Here is a 15,561-nt window from a genome sequence, read left to right as displayed (position 1 = left end):
AATACAAAAAGATTAAAAGAAGTTATGAAACAAATTTTAGAAAAGCTATAAAGACCTACTAAAAGATACTACTATTCACCTTCCAATTAATCTTTAGTTATTGCAGAATAATATTTCTCAATAAATGCTGATTACTTTTTATTTATATGCATATATAATGGATATGCTTATAAATTATGTAATATAAATATTTTCTATGTTGTATTGAAGTTACTCCAGTGAAATCCAGTTGTTCACAAGTGATAAGGAGAAGTATCTTTTCCAGCACCTTCCAGAGGGGCTGTAAAACTCTACAGCTTGGTAATACTATGGAAGAAGGTGTTACATTGCGTTCAAGTTATCTGTTAGCACTCACCCTGTACAACCCATGATTTCCGGTCCATCAAAGGAAAAGGGATCAGAATCATCTGGCTCTGACCTCATTCGGTATGTCTTTGTCAACACTTCATTTGTGAAGTAGTCATTTGGTTCAAAATGAAATTCTAATGTGAAACTCTGAAAAAGAATTGCAGACCAACAACTTCAGTAATTTAAAACACATACCTTTAATTTCTAAATACCTAAAATCCAAAGCCCAAAAAATACACATGCAACAGAATACACCCTTTTCCTCCAATGCATCCATAACCTATTCTACAATTTGCTACCCAATCTGTATAAAAACTCTTCAAATATTTTAATTTAGCATATTGAACTTTTTCTTGTTAGTCCATATGTATGTATGGCCAGACTTCACGAACGAAGACTTGCGCAGGGCTCTCCCCACGTGGGTGTGCCCTTCCAGCCTGCAGTGGATGTTTTAGGTGAGGCACAGCGTGTGCAGAACTGGCCCCACCCTTTAACTCATATACTGCTTGCAGTAATAACAGATGTCAGTGTACAGCTTTTCTGGTGCTAATGTAGACAGAACTTTTAAATTTAAAAACATGAGAACTTAGAAATCTCTGATTTCTGGGAAATACTTCAAATTATAACAGTTACAAAAAGTACCTAAAGGTATCAAAATGCAAAGATGAAACTTCAATCATCAAATATTACAGCCAATCTCATCAGAAGCTGAAGGTTAAATTTAGTATAAATTCATTTACAGGGTAGAGCAAGCCTAGTACAAGTCCTTGTACTGTTTCTCAGAAGAAACAGCTGCATATTTTCTCATGATTTCTGCAATTGGCTATCACAGACCATGTTGCTAATATACAAATACATCCTAAGATAACACAAATGTAGTCTTGTTTAATAAGTTAAACTAACCATAGGCTGTCCAACTTCTGAAAATTTCACTTTTATATCTTTTAAATATTTCAGGATAGGTTCATCATGTTCCTGTAAAGAAAACACAGTCTATTTAATTTTCATAACACTAAATCATACACAAATTTAAGACCTTGCAGAGATAAAAAGCCATGTTTTCCTTAGAATAAAAACCTCGTTACAGCACTGTAATACTTTTATGAATGTGACCAGCAGATGGCAACAATGGCTGTGCATGTCTCCAATGCAATACACAACCAAAATCTGTGCAAACACAAAGTAGTTTTTAGCAGTGTCTAATACACATCTCACACACACTCCTATAAGCACAGAAAATCTGTTAGTAAGAAGGTATTTCACTGTTCTACACTCTCAGTTGAATTAAGTACCAGAGATAACATGCAAATAATGGTTCTATTTTCACTCTCTAACAGATATATCAAGCAATACACTGTTCCTGCTCTCTTCTTAAAGACACTTGGATCAAGCACTAATGCAGCTTTAAACAAGCCTGGACCACCACCTACCTGCACCATATCACTGAGCAGGTCCACATTCTTGAATACTGTCAGCCAAAACTCAGGAATTCCTTTGGGATCTTCTTTTTCTTCATCTTTTTTTTCTTCTTCAAGCTTGACTTTCTCTTTCATTTCCTCCTTGACAAAATAAAAGTGTTAGATTTTCTTAATTTTAAAAGAGCTCCCATAAGGCTCATTAACAGTTTCATGTCGATACCAGTACAGCTTAAGCTTCACATGTGTGTTTTAAGCAAGTATTAATATCATTATGATAAAGAAATAATCATTAGAAACCCAATTTTTTTTAAACTTCAGTTACTGTACTGAATCTTGTTTCATGCTAAAGCTTGAGATATTGATGAGAATGGTTAAAGATACTCACTGAAATTTCTTCTTCAATGTCTGCCTTCCATTCACATTCTTCTTCTGTAGGTTCATAAATTGCATTGATGATTTCACTTCGCTGCAGATTAAACCAAGAATACTTTTTAATTTCCTAGTCATTACAACAAGCAATAGCCTAAACAAAAAATTCTTCATCCTAAATTACATAATTAGTAATATATTAACTATAAATAGCAGAGCCAGCAGTTACGAGGTTTTCAACACACTAAAATAAATACTGAAGCCCCAGAAAGGTTACAATATCATCTGACATCTGAAGTGATTTTGGTCACTATGGAACAGACTGATCCATTCACTCCCTTAATTGATGTTCACTTGGATAGCAAAATTGTATCAATTGAATTGAGTGGCAAATAGGAGACCAAAGTAATTCAGACTAGCATAAGCATTCTCTTTATTATATGCCCTTGTATTTTAGCTGAAGCCTTAAAGTACAAATCAGAGTAGCATTAAAATACCTTGTCAAATAAAGGCTGATAGAGAGCAGCATACTTTCTTTCCAGTTCATGAACTTCTTCATAGAACTTTGCTTCTATCTGGGCACACTGAACTTGAAGATTCTTGAGAGCATTCACACGTCTTTTAACAACTTTAGGCAAGCTGAAAAATTTGTTGACAGAACTGCTATTAACACTGCATTCTAAGCACATATTGATTCTTACTTAACCAGTCCCCTTGCAAGTTAACCAACTTGTATCACAACACAATTTGCACTCTAAGCTTTAGAAAGCTGCACAAATTAAAACTATGACCCACTGTGTAACAGATAAAACTGCTAGCACAGGCTCAATCTCAGTTAGAACCAGAGTATTCCAAACACATGGGTCAATCATGTGGCAAACTTGTGTAATAAATCTTCATTCTAAAAACAAGTTCTGCATTATCAATGAGCAGCATAGTAAATTCACAGGATTGAGCATAATGACAAAGAGTCTTAACATTAACTCCCTTGCGTTCATGAAAAAGTTCAGGACAGGTGAGTAATCCTTTGCTAAGGAATTTAATGTTTAAAATTCAACTTTTTATTTCACAGAGCAAAGCGTCTGGTACAACTGCCTACTGAAATACTCACTTCCAAAGTGAGCAGGAACTGCTTCGCTAAATGAGCCACTGTGTAAAAGGAAAGCAATTAATTAATGCATTCCTTACTATAAATACTGGTCAGCTACAACTCCAATATTAGTTCCACTTTAGTAAACTATGTCGACACAAACTTACTGGTAGGACAGAAAGTTACCTACACCAAGGCAGCTGGTGAGATTTACAGAGCAGACTCCTGACAGCCTCCGCCGGTGGGCCCAAACCCCAGCATATGGCTACAAATGGTGGCTATGTTAGCTTCCCATATATATTTTATTCAGTAGTTGTGCCAAGTTATTTACAACAAAGTAGTAAGCAACTGTTTTTAATTGTTAGGACCAGCTTCAGGTTAGAGGAATTACCCAATAACATACTAAACATTGAAGGTTCGTATTAATTACTAAGGCTATCTTATCTCTATTAGGCTAGACAAGCATATGTTCCAACATCCCTGTTCAAGTGTAGAATCCTTCTCCCTGACATCTTTATGCTCCACATGAACATACTATTTCTGGCTACTGAGACAGTATGAACACCACCATTAAATCAAGGTTGCCCTTAACCTTACAATTTTGGCAAAAGTACATCTGTTATACAAACTACCAAAGCCATGTAAGTTTAGGCATGTATGCTCATAAAGGGTTGACAGCATTCATGTTAGTCTGGTATCTTCCCAGAAGATAGTCAAGTTAATAATTTACTGTAATTTTAACAACTACAATGTCGGAACTAACAGCAATTTAAGGAAGCACTTGAGTTAGTTCAAGAAAAAAGTATTAAGAAGGAATACTAACATGACCACACATTTAAGACATACAACAATCACCCATTTAATGCCACGTGCATGTTTCTAGACTAAGAATGCTGGTCCAAGCAATTGCATATACAGTACCATGGGATTTCTAAGATGTACTGCCATACATGCAGCATGTCCACCTCTAGTTTGTCAGTGATCACTAATCTTTCAGTGATTTAAGAATGAACAGAAGTGGTAACGTTGTTTTGCACTCTTCTAGTCAGCATGCATATGTTGACAAAGTTCAGACTCAAGTTACGTGTGTTTTCCAGATATTTTCATACTGCAGTTTAGGTAAGCATTTGGTAAAATGATGTTGCAATGCTTTTGTGATAAAGAATGCACTGATGTATTTAGACTTGGTGAAGAAATGGTAGTGTCTTAGAGAGCAGCTGACTAGAAGAGTGCAAAACAACGTTGCCACTTTTATTCATTCTTAGATCACCGAAAGATTAGTAGAGTTAATATCTGTTGAAAAACAGAAGAAAAATATTGGGTATGAAAAGCTTGCAGTGTACAGTATCTACAGGAGGAAAAATGTGGGTACTCTTTGACTTCAGGCTCTTCCTGGGGCCACTCTTTATTAAGGAAGACTGTTATTCAAATGGGCTTTTGTTCCACACTATTATCTGTAATAGGAAAATGGCAGGAGTAGGAATAGCAGCAGCAGCACCAGTGCCTGTTATCCAGTACCTGCCTCAGTTACAGCAACGCAGGACCCACCACAGCAAGGGAGCCACACACTTTACAGTTCCTGGGGATGTGGGGAATTATTCTTACACAATCAGAAATTACCCCAGAGTCAGAAAATCCTATCTATTAATACAGATCAAGTAAAGAAAATTTTAGCCAGAGTTTAATGCAACTTTTGATACATGAGAAAACTACATGAAGTACTGCTAATAATGTTCCTAATTTTATCAGCTACTGATAACACCCTAAGCATAAAATGACCATATTAGAAACACTAGGCCTCCAAGTATTTGTCCATATTTCAAATAACTGATGTTTCATGACTAAGGCAAAGCTACAAAAGAGATTTCAAGTAGCAGGAAAGTATCTGAAGAAGTGTGCCATACTGGAACTGCAGGGCAAAAGGTCAGCCACTGTGAATATTAGCATTCTTTTCTTCATAAAACTTGAAATAAAACCTCTTCAATTCTGAGATGCATTACAGACAGATCACATTAGTTTTCTGCTATCTGAGCAGCACAGTGATTTATGACTATGAATGCCACAGATAAAACCAATCAGAAAGCAAAATTTTTACCACTGTGCTCATACTGAACAAATGCTGTACCTTTCTACGTATCCTGTAGATGTTCCTACCAGACCATCAAGTCTTTCCTGAAGAGCTGCAAGAATCTGAGGATTTTGCATCATCTGCACAGTCAACTGCCGAGCTAAATTAAAAAAGAAAATTATGTAAGTGCAAGTGCATCTTTTGGACTAATATTGAAAGAAAAAATTGCACATTAAAGAAATCAAAAAATCAGACAAACCAGAATTACAGATGCAAAAGAACTGCTTAACACTGTGTCAAGTTTCCATACTACTGAAACAGATCTCTGATTTAAAAAATCTGATTTCCCTCCAGGATTCCTATAGTATGATTTCCCCTCAGATCCCCACCTACAATTGCTGGGATTAATCACTGAAAACACATGTTACTCATCTCTAGGTTCCTTTGGGACACCTGGATACTTACCATTCAATTACTGTCAGCCATTTAATTACTGCAGCTTACAAATGCGTTCCCCAAAATTTTGCAATTCAGTTTCAAAAACACTTATTCCAATAGATTAGCAAAGCCTAACAGCATTTTATGCAAAATTATCCTACTTTTCTTTAGATTCTGTTCAAGTAATCAATTAACATGGCACTATTAGCACTCAAAATAATTTTATTGCAGAGATTATTAGCCATCTTTCTTTTGGCTGCTTGCTTTTCAGATTCTATCTGTGCCTCCAGACTTTAAATACAAAGCATGAATAAGACTGGTCAGCACTGGCAAAACAAGTATTCTGTCTGATACATGCTCATGTTGTTGAGGGGGGCAAAGAAAAGAATTTATTGATTTTAAGAGTGGTAACAACAAGCACGGGTTTTTTTTCTGTTCACAGTCAACCAACTCGGCAGCAGATTACTAACCAAAAAATAGATATACATACACATATATGCACATGATTTTTTTACACCCAAAGCTTAGAAAGAATCCAGTCACATACCCACAATAATCCTGTCTTTTCCAATTACACAGGTGGCCAGCACTGCCTGAACTGGTATTAACCATGACTAAAATCAATATCTGCAGACAACTAATAAAAATCACACACCCGAGAAAAATATGTCCTTGCTACAGAACTTTAAATACAGTTGTACATCCAAATTTTTTTACCATTTACTGTTATTTTTATCAGAAAATCCTTTTAACACATTAACTAGAAGCACATATGCAGCTGTTTAGAAACCTTGGTTTCAATACTACCTTTGTTATTGGCATCTTCACCAGTTTCTTCTTCTTCTACTTCTTCAACGTCTTCCATATCCTGCTGATCAAGTTCAGACTGTTCTTTGCTATTAGGAATATTCAATAACAAGAAGTTAACTTTATAAAATACTATGCTGAGCTTAAAGAGATCAAACCAGAGATTACATAGGTGGAAAAAACTGTTTCATCTTTTGATCCAAGACAAACTAGAAGTCTTAATAGCCAAACAAAGCCAAATTTGTCTTCATAGAAGTTTCACATTTGACAGTCTTAGTTTAAAGAACTAGCAACTTTCCAGAATTATGAAGTTTCCTTTTTACAAGAAAAACACCTTCATCTCCTGTTCTTATCAACTAGTGAAAGCCTCCTGCTCTACAGATCCTCTTCATTAAGGTGTGTAGGCCTTGAGAACTGTGGGAAAATTCACCCAAACTGTACTTCAAATGCCACAAAATATGAGCAATTCAAAGTATAGAAAAAACCTATATAAAGTGAAACAATACTAATGGGCAGTACGATCTGTTCTTCCCCTCCAGAATTCCTGCTAACATCGTAAGTTGACTTGTGCAACTTTTAGATTTACTTACAATCAAGATCCCAAACCCAGCCGTGAGCAACTCATTTTTCTCCCGCCTGCTCTAAACCTCACATCTTGCCACAGAGCAAAGGTCAGTATCTAAACCCTGCCTGTCAAGTATCTGGAGACCCCAGATATCTCAAGTACAGCACAGGCCACAGTCAGAGCCTCAGTAACTTACAGGTTTTACTTACTTGTCTATATCTGCCATTCTGCTGGATTTCAAACACTAGAGAGAAAAAAAAAACAATACGTAAGAACAGCAGCACTACATTTCAGTTACAAACTCTCGAGTCAAGTGTTGTAATCCTAAAAGGAAAGAAGCACAAACCCTGTCAGCTTTACCAAATGAGATAAATACATATATATTATAGTCTGAAGAGTGGCACAACTCCCATGCATTTTTTGAGTTCTCAGACTAAAACATACAGAAATACTGAAAAGCTTTGTTCTGGATTAAAACCAATAGATATAAAAAAATAAAGTATCATCAAAATGCCATGTTGAGTTTTATATCATAGGACTGTACTTGTATCACTAAGTGGAAACTAGTCCCAAGTATAAAAGTGAAATATAAACTGAGAAAATTTGAAGTAAAAAGGGTGCTGGAACCCTTTCAGTAACTGTTCACTCATCTCCAGTATATAGTTGCAGACAGAGTATACTTACAGCTAAATCAGTTTAAGACTAAAGACACCTTTTTGTGGCTTTACTTTTAATCCCAACTTTACAAAACCAATTCAAGTAGTTCTTGAAAATACACACAAAATTTCAACATTTTACAAAAATAAAAAACTGCCAGGTGCCAAGCTACTTAAGATGATTTAATTTTCATGTCTTGAATGATAAAAAAATTTCTTAAATAACTCAGTATCATCATAAACATATTGTAGACACAGGAACTTCTCAACTTCTGTTGAGCCTATTGCAAATCTTGCATACCATGAAGCATCTGCTCTCAAATGTATTATGAGTGACATTTTCTACAGCAAAACAGTACCTGGGAGAGTCCAGTCTCCAAAAAGATGTTTCAGGTAGTTTCTAAGTTGAAGACAATACTATGTACAAGAATACACTTGTCCTGTTACTGCCATATTAGGTCCAATGGTTCAGGAGGCTCCAACTACCCAAAATAACCCACATGCCCAGGAAGCACAGAAACCATTGCACAGAATCCCCATTTTAACTGCTCTGTAAGCCAAATAAATTCATGTTTTGTTCAGGAATTTCAACTCCTTATAAAGCATCCCAATGAGAATTTTAGTGAAGTGTTGGAGGGATGTGTTTCAGAAAAAGGGAAAATTGCATTTGATCTGTCCAAAGTGAAACACAAAACCACAACCCCAGTGAGACAAGGATATTAACAGATCCTATGAAGAAATATGTTAGAATCTAGACTTCAGAATTATACACCTGCATTCTATGTAAATAGAATCAAAATGTATTTTTTTTCTGGTGTCATAAATACTTCCCAATAATTACATGGAAAGCAAGTATCTGATGCTTCAATTAGGACCACAACTTTACAGAGCTAATAAAGTTTTTAGAAGACTGCATACAATAAAGATGCAATCCCCTAATATGCAGAAAAAGTAGAGAACCAACTCCTTGTTCATCTCTTTCAGAAAAAATAATACAGTACTTGCTATCAAACAGAATGGCAGCACTGCTGTAAACCACAGCACATCTAACAATGTAGTAAGAAACAGGAGTTACAATAGTATTCTTGACTAATTTTATTCAGATCACATTTGCCTGTCTTATGATTCCAGTTTTACACAGATGCAAGCCCTGTCTACAAAGCAATCTCAGAGCCTCCTCTGGATATCATTTTCAAAGCTAGCATGGACTCAAGATCCACAGAAAGTGAAAACATACTACAATTACAACTCAATTACAGGTCCCTGGGGTTTTTTGAGTAACAGCAACATTATCATTATTTCTGATTTACAGTAGATATCCATGCAAAATATACAGCTTTTTCCTTACATACTTCCTCTTCACTTGTTCTTAATTCAAGGAGACTGGTAGTATTGCTGTGCAAAAGAGCACAAGATGAACAGTTCATCTGCCTTTCACACATTTTAATGCAAATGTGACAGTGATGCCTCTCACTAATTATTGGTCCTTGCAGAGGCCACCATCTCCTCTCCATTCCTCACATCAAATACAGCTTCTGTCTCCACAGAACTAAAGGCTGTTCTTCCAACAAAGGTGTGAGGAGTGGCAACACAAACCCTGTGGTTGGTCGGTCTCTCTCCAAGCCAGTGGGCTAAACCCAATAGCAGCTGAAACACTTAGATAGAAGTTTGCTGAAAGAGATCAACTTCTACAGTTCATTTAAACATGTTTTGTTTCTAAATGACAACGATGGGCTATGATCAAATGATGCATAAAAACTGTAAGCAGCATCCATGCCATCTCCACCACCAGTCATTAGCTGATGCCTTAGAAAAAAGTAATAACATGGTTAAAAATTCCCCAAAAATTCTTACAGCTTTAACTGCGTTCAGAAAAAAACACGCTGGCTCAGAAGTGCAGGTATTTAACAACGTCAAGACCAAATTTTATTTCATAAACTAGTCCTCATTTGCAAGCACTAAAATCCTGTTTCTGAGTTGCAACATCCAACTCAAAGTCAGATTCTTCTACACCCGGCAATCATGTGTCAGGAATTTTTACTATCAGTCTCTCTGAATTCCTCAGAGGACCCTTGTTTTCACCATTCTGAACAACTACTTGTTATCAGCAACTTTCATCCATCCTTTTACTGTTCACCCTCTTTTCAAGCCCTGCTCAAGGCACAGCTCATTACAGCACCCTGTGGAAGTCCAGCTCTGCCTCCTCCTTGCAACAGCCAGTTCCCATCCTCTGCTTCCTGGCCTTTCAGCAACCCACAAAAGCACTTTATGTTTTCAAATTATGACCCAATTTACTCAAAGACTTTGAATAACATTCTTCAAAGATTTTTTTGAAATTAAAATAGACTGTATCAAGTAGCTGTCAACTTCAGAGCCTCCCTCTAGCATGCGCCTATCTGTCTCATACCATGGTTCCTATTCTCCTTGCATCAGTCTTTTCCATGATCTATCCTTTAATCTTCCCTCCACTTTTTACACAACTCAGTATCAGAACATTTACAGTTGGAAGAGTTCTTCTGCAAACTGAGGAGACACTGGTGTTTGTCATAACACTGTCATCTGCCAGCTCTAGAGAACAGTTCTTGAATGAGGAGGCTACAAAGCACTGCCAACAGAACTGCACTGGCAGACAGAGGAATCTGTGCAGCCCACCAGCATGGAAGACATATATAGTTGCATCACTTTTAGTTTATTGTAATTAACTTAAACAACCATAAGCTTCTCTGCAAACACAGCTCTACTGGTGAAAACAAACAACCAACAACAAAAACCCCCAAACACACAAAAAGAGCAACACAAAAATAAATCACCCACAAAAAACAACTGTAGAAGAAAAGCAGTGAGAAAATGCATTCCCTGAGAGCAATTAACCTCCACTATCTTTGCACAATGCCCAGCACAAGATCCCAATCCAATCTCCAGAGTTTCGAGTACAGCATGTACTACAATCAATAACACTAAAATACATCCCTGCAGCATTTATTTTGCAGTAGCTCCCCAACACCAAATATTTCACTATAGTACTGGTGTCTCTGTGTAAGACACAGCAGCCCTTCCCAGTTCCTTTCAAAGGCAGCTGCAACTTGGTATGTGAGCAGCAAGAATGACTCACTGGCATCACTACCTCAAGTAGTTCCAGGGAGTTACCCATTCACAGGTTGTCAATGCAGGATTATAACAACTCTGGCTGGTGTGTTACTTCAAGACACACAGAGTCTGGGTGATGGCTTTGGGCTGAAGTATTACTTAGGATCTAGGCCACCTGACTCAAGCACAAATAAAGGGTAGCCTACACCCCCGTAAAAAAACCAGCACACAAATAACCTCCTTCATAGTAAAATATTTTATTTCTCTGTTACTTGAACAGCTACAGCCAGCAGCACTGCGTTATGGTCAAATGCAGAGGTGCCCACAGGCTTCACTTACAATGTTTTGCTGCTCACTGTAAAAATATGCGGAGGAAAAGAAACAGTTATCTTTGCAGGGCTTGAAAAAGAACGCGTAGGAAGTTTGTGCTACATAAGAAAGCAAAAAATACAGAAAAGCAAGATACAGTGAAAGTTTTCTAAAGGTTGAAGTTTAAAATCCCTTTCATACAGGTAGCTTAAGCCTGCCTGCCATCATGACCCTGAGATTAGCTCAGTTGGTTAAAACTTGGTTATAATAATGCCAAGGTCATGGGTTCAATCCCCTGTGTGGGCCATTGACTTAAGAGCTGGACTCAATGATCCTTGTGGGTCCCTTCCAACTCAGAATAGTCTGTGATTCTGTGATAAGAAATGTGTTCCTTATCACAAGGGAAAGGTTATGAGACTTAATCCAGTACAAGCTTAGCCACAGTTTTGAGTGCATCCTGCAGAATTACTAAAAATTAGCAAAACTCCCTTAATATGTACATCTTATCAAACAGTATAACAATTTGCTATTTTCATTATGCTTAGAGGACCCTTCCCCTTTTTAATCCGTCATGTTTTTCAAGAAATGTAGTTCGATACATGCAGAATCTAATAAGGATATTGCCATGTATTCATCCTCAAGTTACTCACTAGGAAGTTTTCAGTTTTCAGGGTTTGTTGTTTTCTCACTCAGTGATTTTGCTCAAGTGAAGGTAGAAAACCAAACTGTGAATGTTCAACACTCCCTAATCATTCCTTTATCCATGCAGAAACTGAGTTTGCACAGCAGCACCAGTCATGTTACGTCTCGGACACACACGCTTTGGTGAGAAGCCTTTCCTTTCTGAAGATCAGCTTTAAGTGTCCCAAGTAAGCAGGCCAGCGTTAGATTACCCGACATTCGCTCAGCCCCAGGAAGACAGGTCACAGCAAGGTGAATTACGAGGCATCTGAGGAAGCAACACATTCCTGAGACACAGCTCCTCCAGCAAAGCAGCAGCAGTTTTTGCACAAGCCCTAAGGCTGGCAGGCCACCAACACATCTCAGCTGCTCAGCATCTCCAAGCATACCACATCACAAAGAGCACCCATTCCCTCCCTTCAGGACACACCTTTTCCCCTTCTCTAGAGGAACTGCTAACACAATTACTTTGGAATAGCAAAAGTAAAAAAATTTTGCAAGTTGTTCACGAAACACAAATGGGCTTTTTGAGGCTATCAGACCCAAACTACATTCAAGCCGTGTTAACTCACATTTTTAATGGAAGCCTACCCTTTGCCCAAACTGATTTCCTCAGTAATTCAGAGTACTGTAAATAAGTCAGCCTGTCCATGTAACAGCATATGAGCCTCCTCCTGTCAAGCCTTGGGCAACTGGAAGCAACACACTAACAGAAAATACCTAAAACAAGCAAGCCCTACGTGGGATTAAGAAGCTACAACGTAAGGTAACACACTAAGTGGTGGACTAAGTCAGATGTCAGTGAAGAAAAGACAGGTCCAGCTGGAGAACAGTTAGTTGTATTAAAAATATCATTAGGATTAAGTCCTGTAAGCTATTTGCAATGTGTGCAGAAACCAAAGGTGCCAGACAAATTACATCATACCCACTAAGTTCAACTCTCACTACAGACTGGGAAAATCAAGAACAACATATTCACTAGAAGTCACTTCAAACTGATGTTTTGTCTAGCATTCCTGGAGGACAACTTGTAAGATTTCTCTTACACAATCTTCACCAAATAAAGAACACAAAAATTAAAATAGCAGGGTAGAGATCCATCAGAAGAAGACAGTCTGACTGCAGAAGTTCAAAATAACTGTTTGGTGTAGTTTGCTCAAAACCTCTAAGACAGGTTTGTACCTTTAAAGAAATCCGATGCTCTGCACAGTGATCATGAAGGTCTTTTCCAGTATAAATGATTCCACGAAAACTAGGTGGACTGTTTAAAAAGTGCCCAGTACATGGTAGAGAATTTCACTTCAAATGTCTTGGTACAACAAGACAAAAAACCACACCCCTAAAAAAGTCTTAATCATTTCACAAGTGTTAGTAGAAGCTATGGTACTAATCAAGTAGGAAAACTGTTCCATGAGAAAGGATCATACAGTTCAGTAGCAACTAGGAGAGCATTTAGCTCCTCTTCAAAAAGAAGCAATTGAATAAGGTATCAGGCCAAAAATGCCGTTCCAAAAGTGAATAAAGCAGAAGACCAAGTGTCTCCTTTATACTTGCACGATTCAATTCACACACCTGTTATCATTAGCATGGAAGCTGGTCATGAAACAAGGGCATACTGTACCTATCAATATCCTGAGGAGAGACCTCACTGCTCTCCACAGCTACCGGAAAGAAGGTTGATGCCAGTGGGGAGCGGTCTCTTCTCCCAGGTTAACAAGTGTCAGGATGAGAGGAAATGGCTTCAAATTATGCCAAGAGGGGTTTAGATTGGATATCAGGAAAACTTTCTTCACTAAAAGGGTTGTCAGGCATTGAAACAGACTGCCTGGGGAAGTGGTGTAATCACCACGCCTGGTGTGTTCAAAAAACTGTGCAGAAGTGGCACTTGGGGATACAGTTTAGCAGTGAACAGACAGTGCTGGGTTAATGGCTGGACTCGATGACTTTAAGAGTAGAGGCCTTTTCTAACCTAAACAACTCTATGTTGCAATGATTAACATGGCAGATAAACATGTTACAAACATTATATCATTTATCTTGTGGAAAATATATGCCTTCTTAGGAAAGCTTAAGGTCAAAACAAACAAACAAGAAAAATCAATCTTGATTAAATGCCGGAACATCAAGACACCACATCTATTTGATGAAAGGCATTATCAGCGACTGAACTCCAGAGACAATTTCCTTTTATTAGAGCCTTATTCCGTTAACAAAAGATTTCTGACCGTTAACACAGGAGCAAAAATTGACAAAGTTTATGAAATTTTCAAATCCAAAGTAGGTGATTAGAATTGTCTGCCCAAATACAAGCACAGAAAACAAGAGTATGATATAATAAAGAAGACAGCACTAATACAAAAGTTATCAAGTTCTTAATGGTCAATGGATGGAAGGAATTCAGGTTCCTCAACACAGTAAAAAGAAGGTGCCACTGGACCCTTGCAGTAACTCAAATCCCTCTGTTTCAATCCAATTTATTGTGCAAGCACAAACTGATCAGCTATGTCCAAAAGACATGTACAGTTAACAGCAAAAACACTGGCATGGCAATATATGGGAATCTTTAGCAAAAGCTTAAGTGGAGTCTTCTGGGCCAAGCAGAAAGGGATAAGAAATTCAGATGAGAAGTGATTTCACAAAACACTCAGAACTTCCATGTGCAAGTGCTTAATTATCCAAGATGGGAAGCACTCACATGGGAGATATGTTCCCTTCATAAAGGAAACACTCTGTTTCTACTCTGAACAATCTTCCATTCAGATAAGCAAATATAACCAGCTGTTGGAAAAGCCTATTGTAGTTCTTCCTTAGCTAGCCATTCCCCTTCCTTTCAATCTGCAATGTCTGAATGACGGTGAAGTTAAAAGAAGTTTAAGTATTTCCTTGTACAGTGCTAGACCTGCAGCTGCATGAGCAGTAGCAGGGTCAGGAGACTGACACAGTACCTTCTACAGCAACTCACGAAAAGGGTCAGGCAAGTTTGAAGCTGCTGCGAAACTCTATTGCTACATCTTACCCTGTGGCAAAATTCAGAATCTGGCTGTAGAGAATAAAAACACTAAAGCATGATAACACTGAGCCAAGTAACACAACACAACCAAAACTGCCTGCTCTCTCCAGCTCAAGATGTATTTGCTTGCACTTTTTAATGGCTTCTGAGGTACAGGCATCAACTTCAGCCATTTGCCAATGCAACCATTCCACGAGTGCTCGCAGGCCTCTGCATAGTATAGACATACACACACACACTAGATATGTGTGTGTATATATGTATATATTATATATATACACACACGTTACAGCATGAAAACACATTTTCCAAATTTCAACTTTAAAGCGCTCTACACTTGTATGAGAACACCAGTTACTTGATGGGAAGAAGTCAAAAACTTCAAAACAAAACAATGATAATATGAATGTAAGTCTGTTATTAGTAACTGCAGTACTTGTTTTCATTCATGTGGAAGGAAACCCTTTTTAAGCTTTCCCCTTTAACTAATTTTTAATCAGGAAATGAAGATTCAATCAACAAATACTGAACTCCAATCTTTGTAGCAACTTTACTGAACTTTAGATAGTGCTTGTTTGCTCCTTCAGCAGAAAAGTGTCTCCATAATGATGAGATGGGACTACAAAATTACAATTTTAAAGCAGGACTAAATTATATCTGCATGTTTGTCTCTGCTACTGACCTGAGCTCTCTCATCATGTTCTAAAAATAGGGT

The 15,561-nt window shown here is 37.6% G+C and overlaps 1 protein-coding gene across 2 annotated transcripts in view; it reads right to left on the bottom strand.

The window, feature by feature from the left end:
- Positions 1 to 15,561, bottom strand: part of NAP1L1 (nucleosome assembly protein 1 like 1) — a 31,951-nt gene that overhangs the window by 8,824 nt on the left and 7,566 nt on the right. Inside the window, exons 2-9 of one of the 2 annotated variants that reach the window (XM_071552190.1) lie at positions 7,313 to 7,347; positions 6,539 to 6,627; positions 5,351 to 5,453; positions 2,633 to 2,774; positions 2,152 to 2,232; positions 1,779 to 1,907; positions 1,252 to 1,323; positions 356 to 495 (exon numbers count right to left, since the gene is read on the bottom strand). In XM_071552190.1, coding sequence (XP_071408291.1) covers positions 356 to 495; positions 1,252 to 1,323; positions 1,779 to 1,907; positions 2,152 to 2,232; positions 2,633 to 2,774; positions 5,351 to 5,453; positions 6,539 to 6,627; positions 7,313 to 7,329 — 773 coding nt within the window. In that variant the 5' untranslated portion in view covers positions 7,330 to 7,347. The remainder of the gene's footprint in view (positions 1 to 355; positions 496 to 1,251; positions 1,324 to 1,778; positions 1,908 to 2,151; positions 2,233 to 2,632; positions 2,775 to 5,350; positions 5,454 to 6,538; positions 6,628 to 7,312; positions 7,348 to 15,561) is intronic. The other variant, XM_071552191.1, reaches the window with a different exon arrangement.

This window comes from Pithys albifrons, chromosome 3, assembly GCF_047495875.1.
Source record: "Pithys albifrons albifrons isolate INPA30051 chromosome 3, PitAlb_v1, whole genome shotgun sequence".
NCBI lineage: Eukaryota > Metazoa > Chordata > Aves > Passeriformes > Thamnophilidae > Pithys > Pithys albifrons.
The sequence above is the reverse complement of the archived record's forward strand: the minus strand, read 5'-3'. Positions and strand labels throughout refer to the sequence as shown.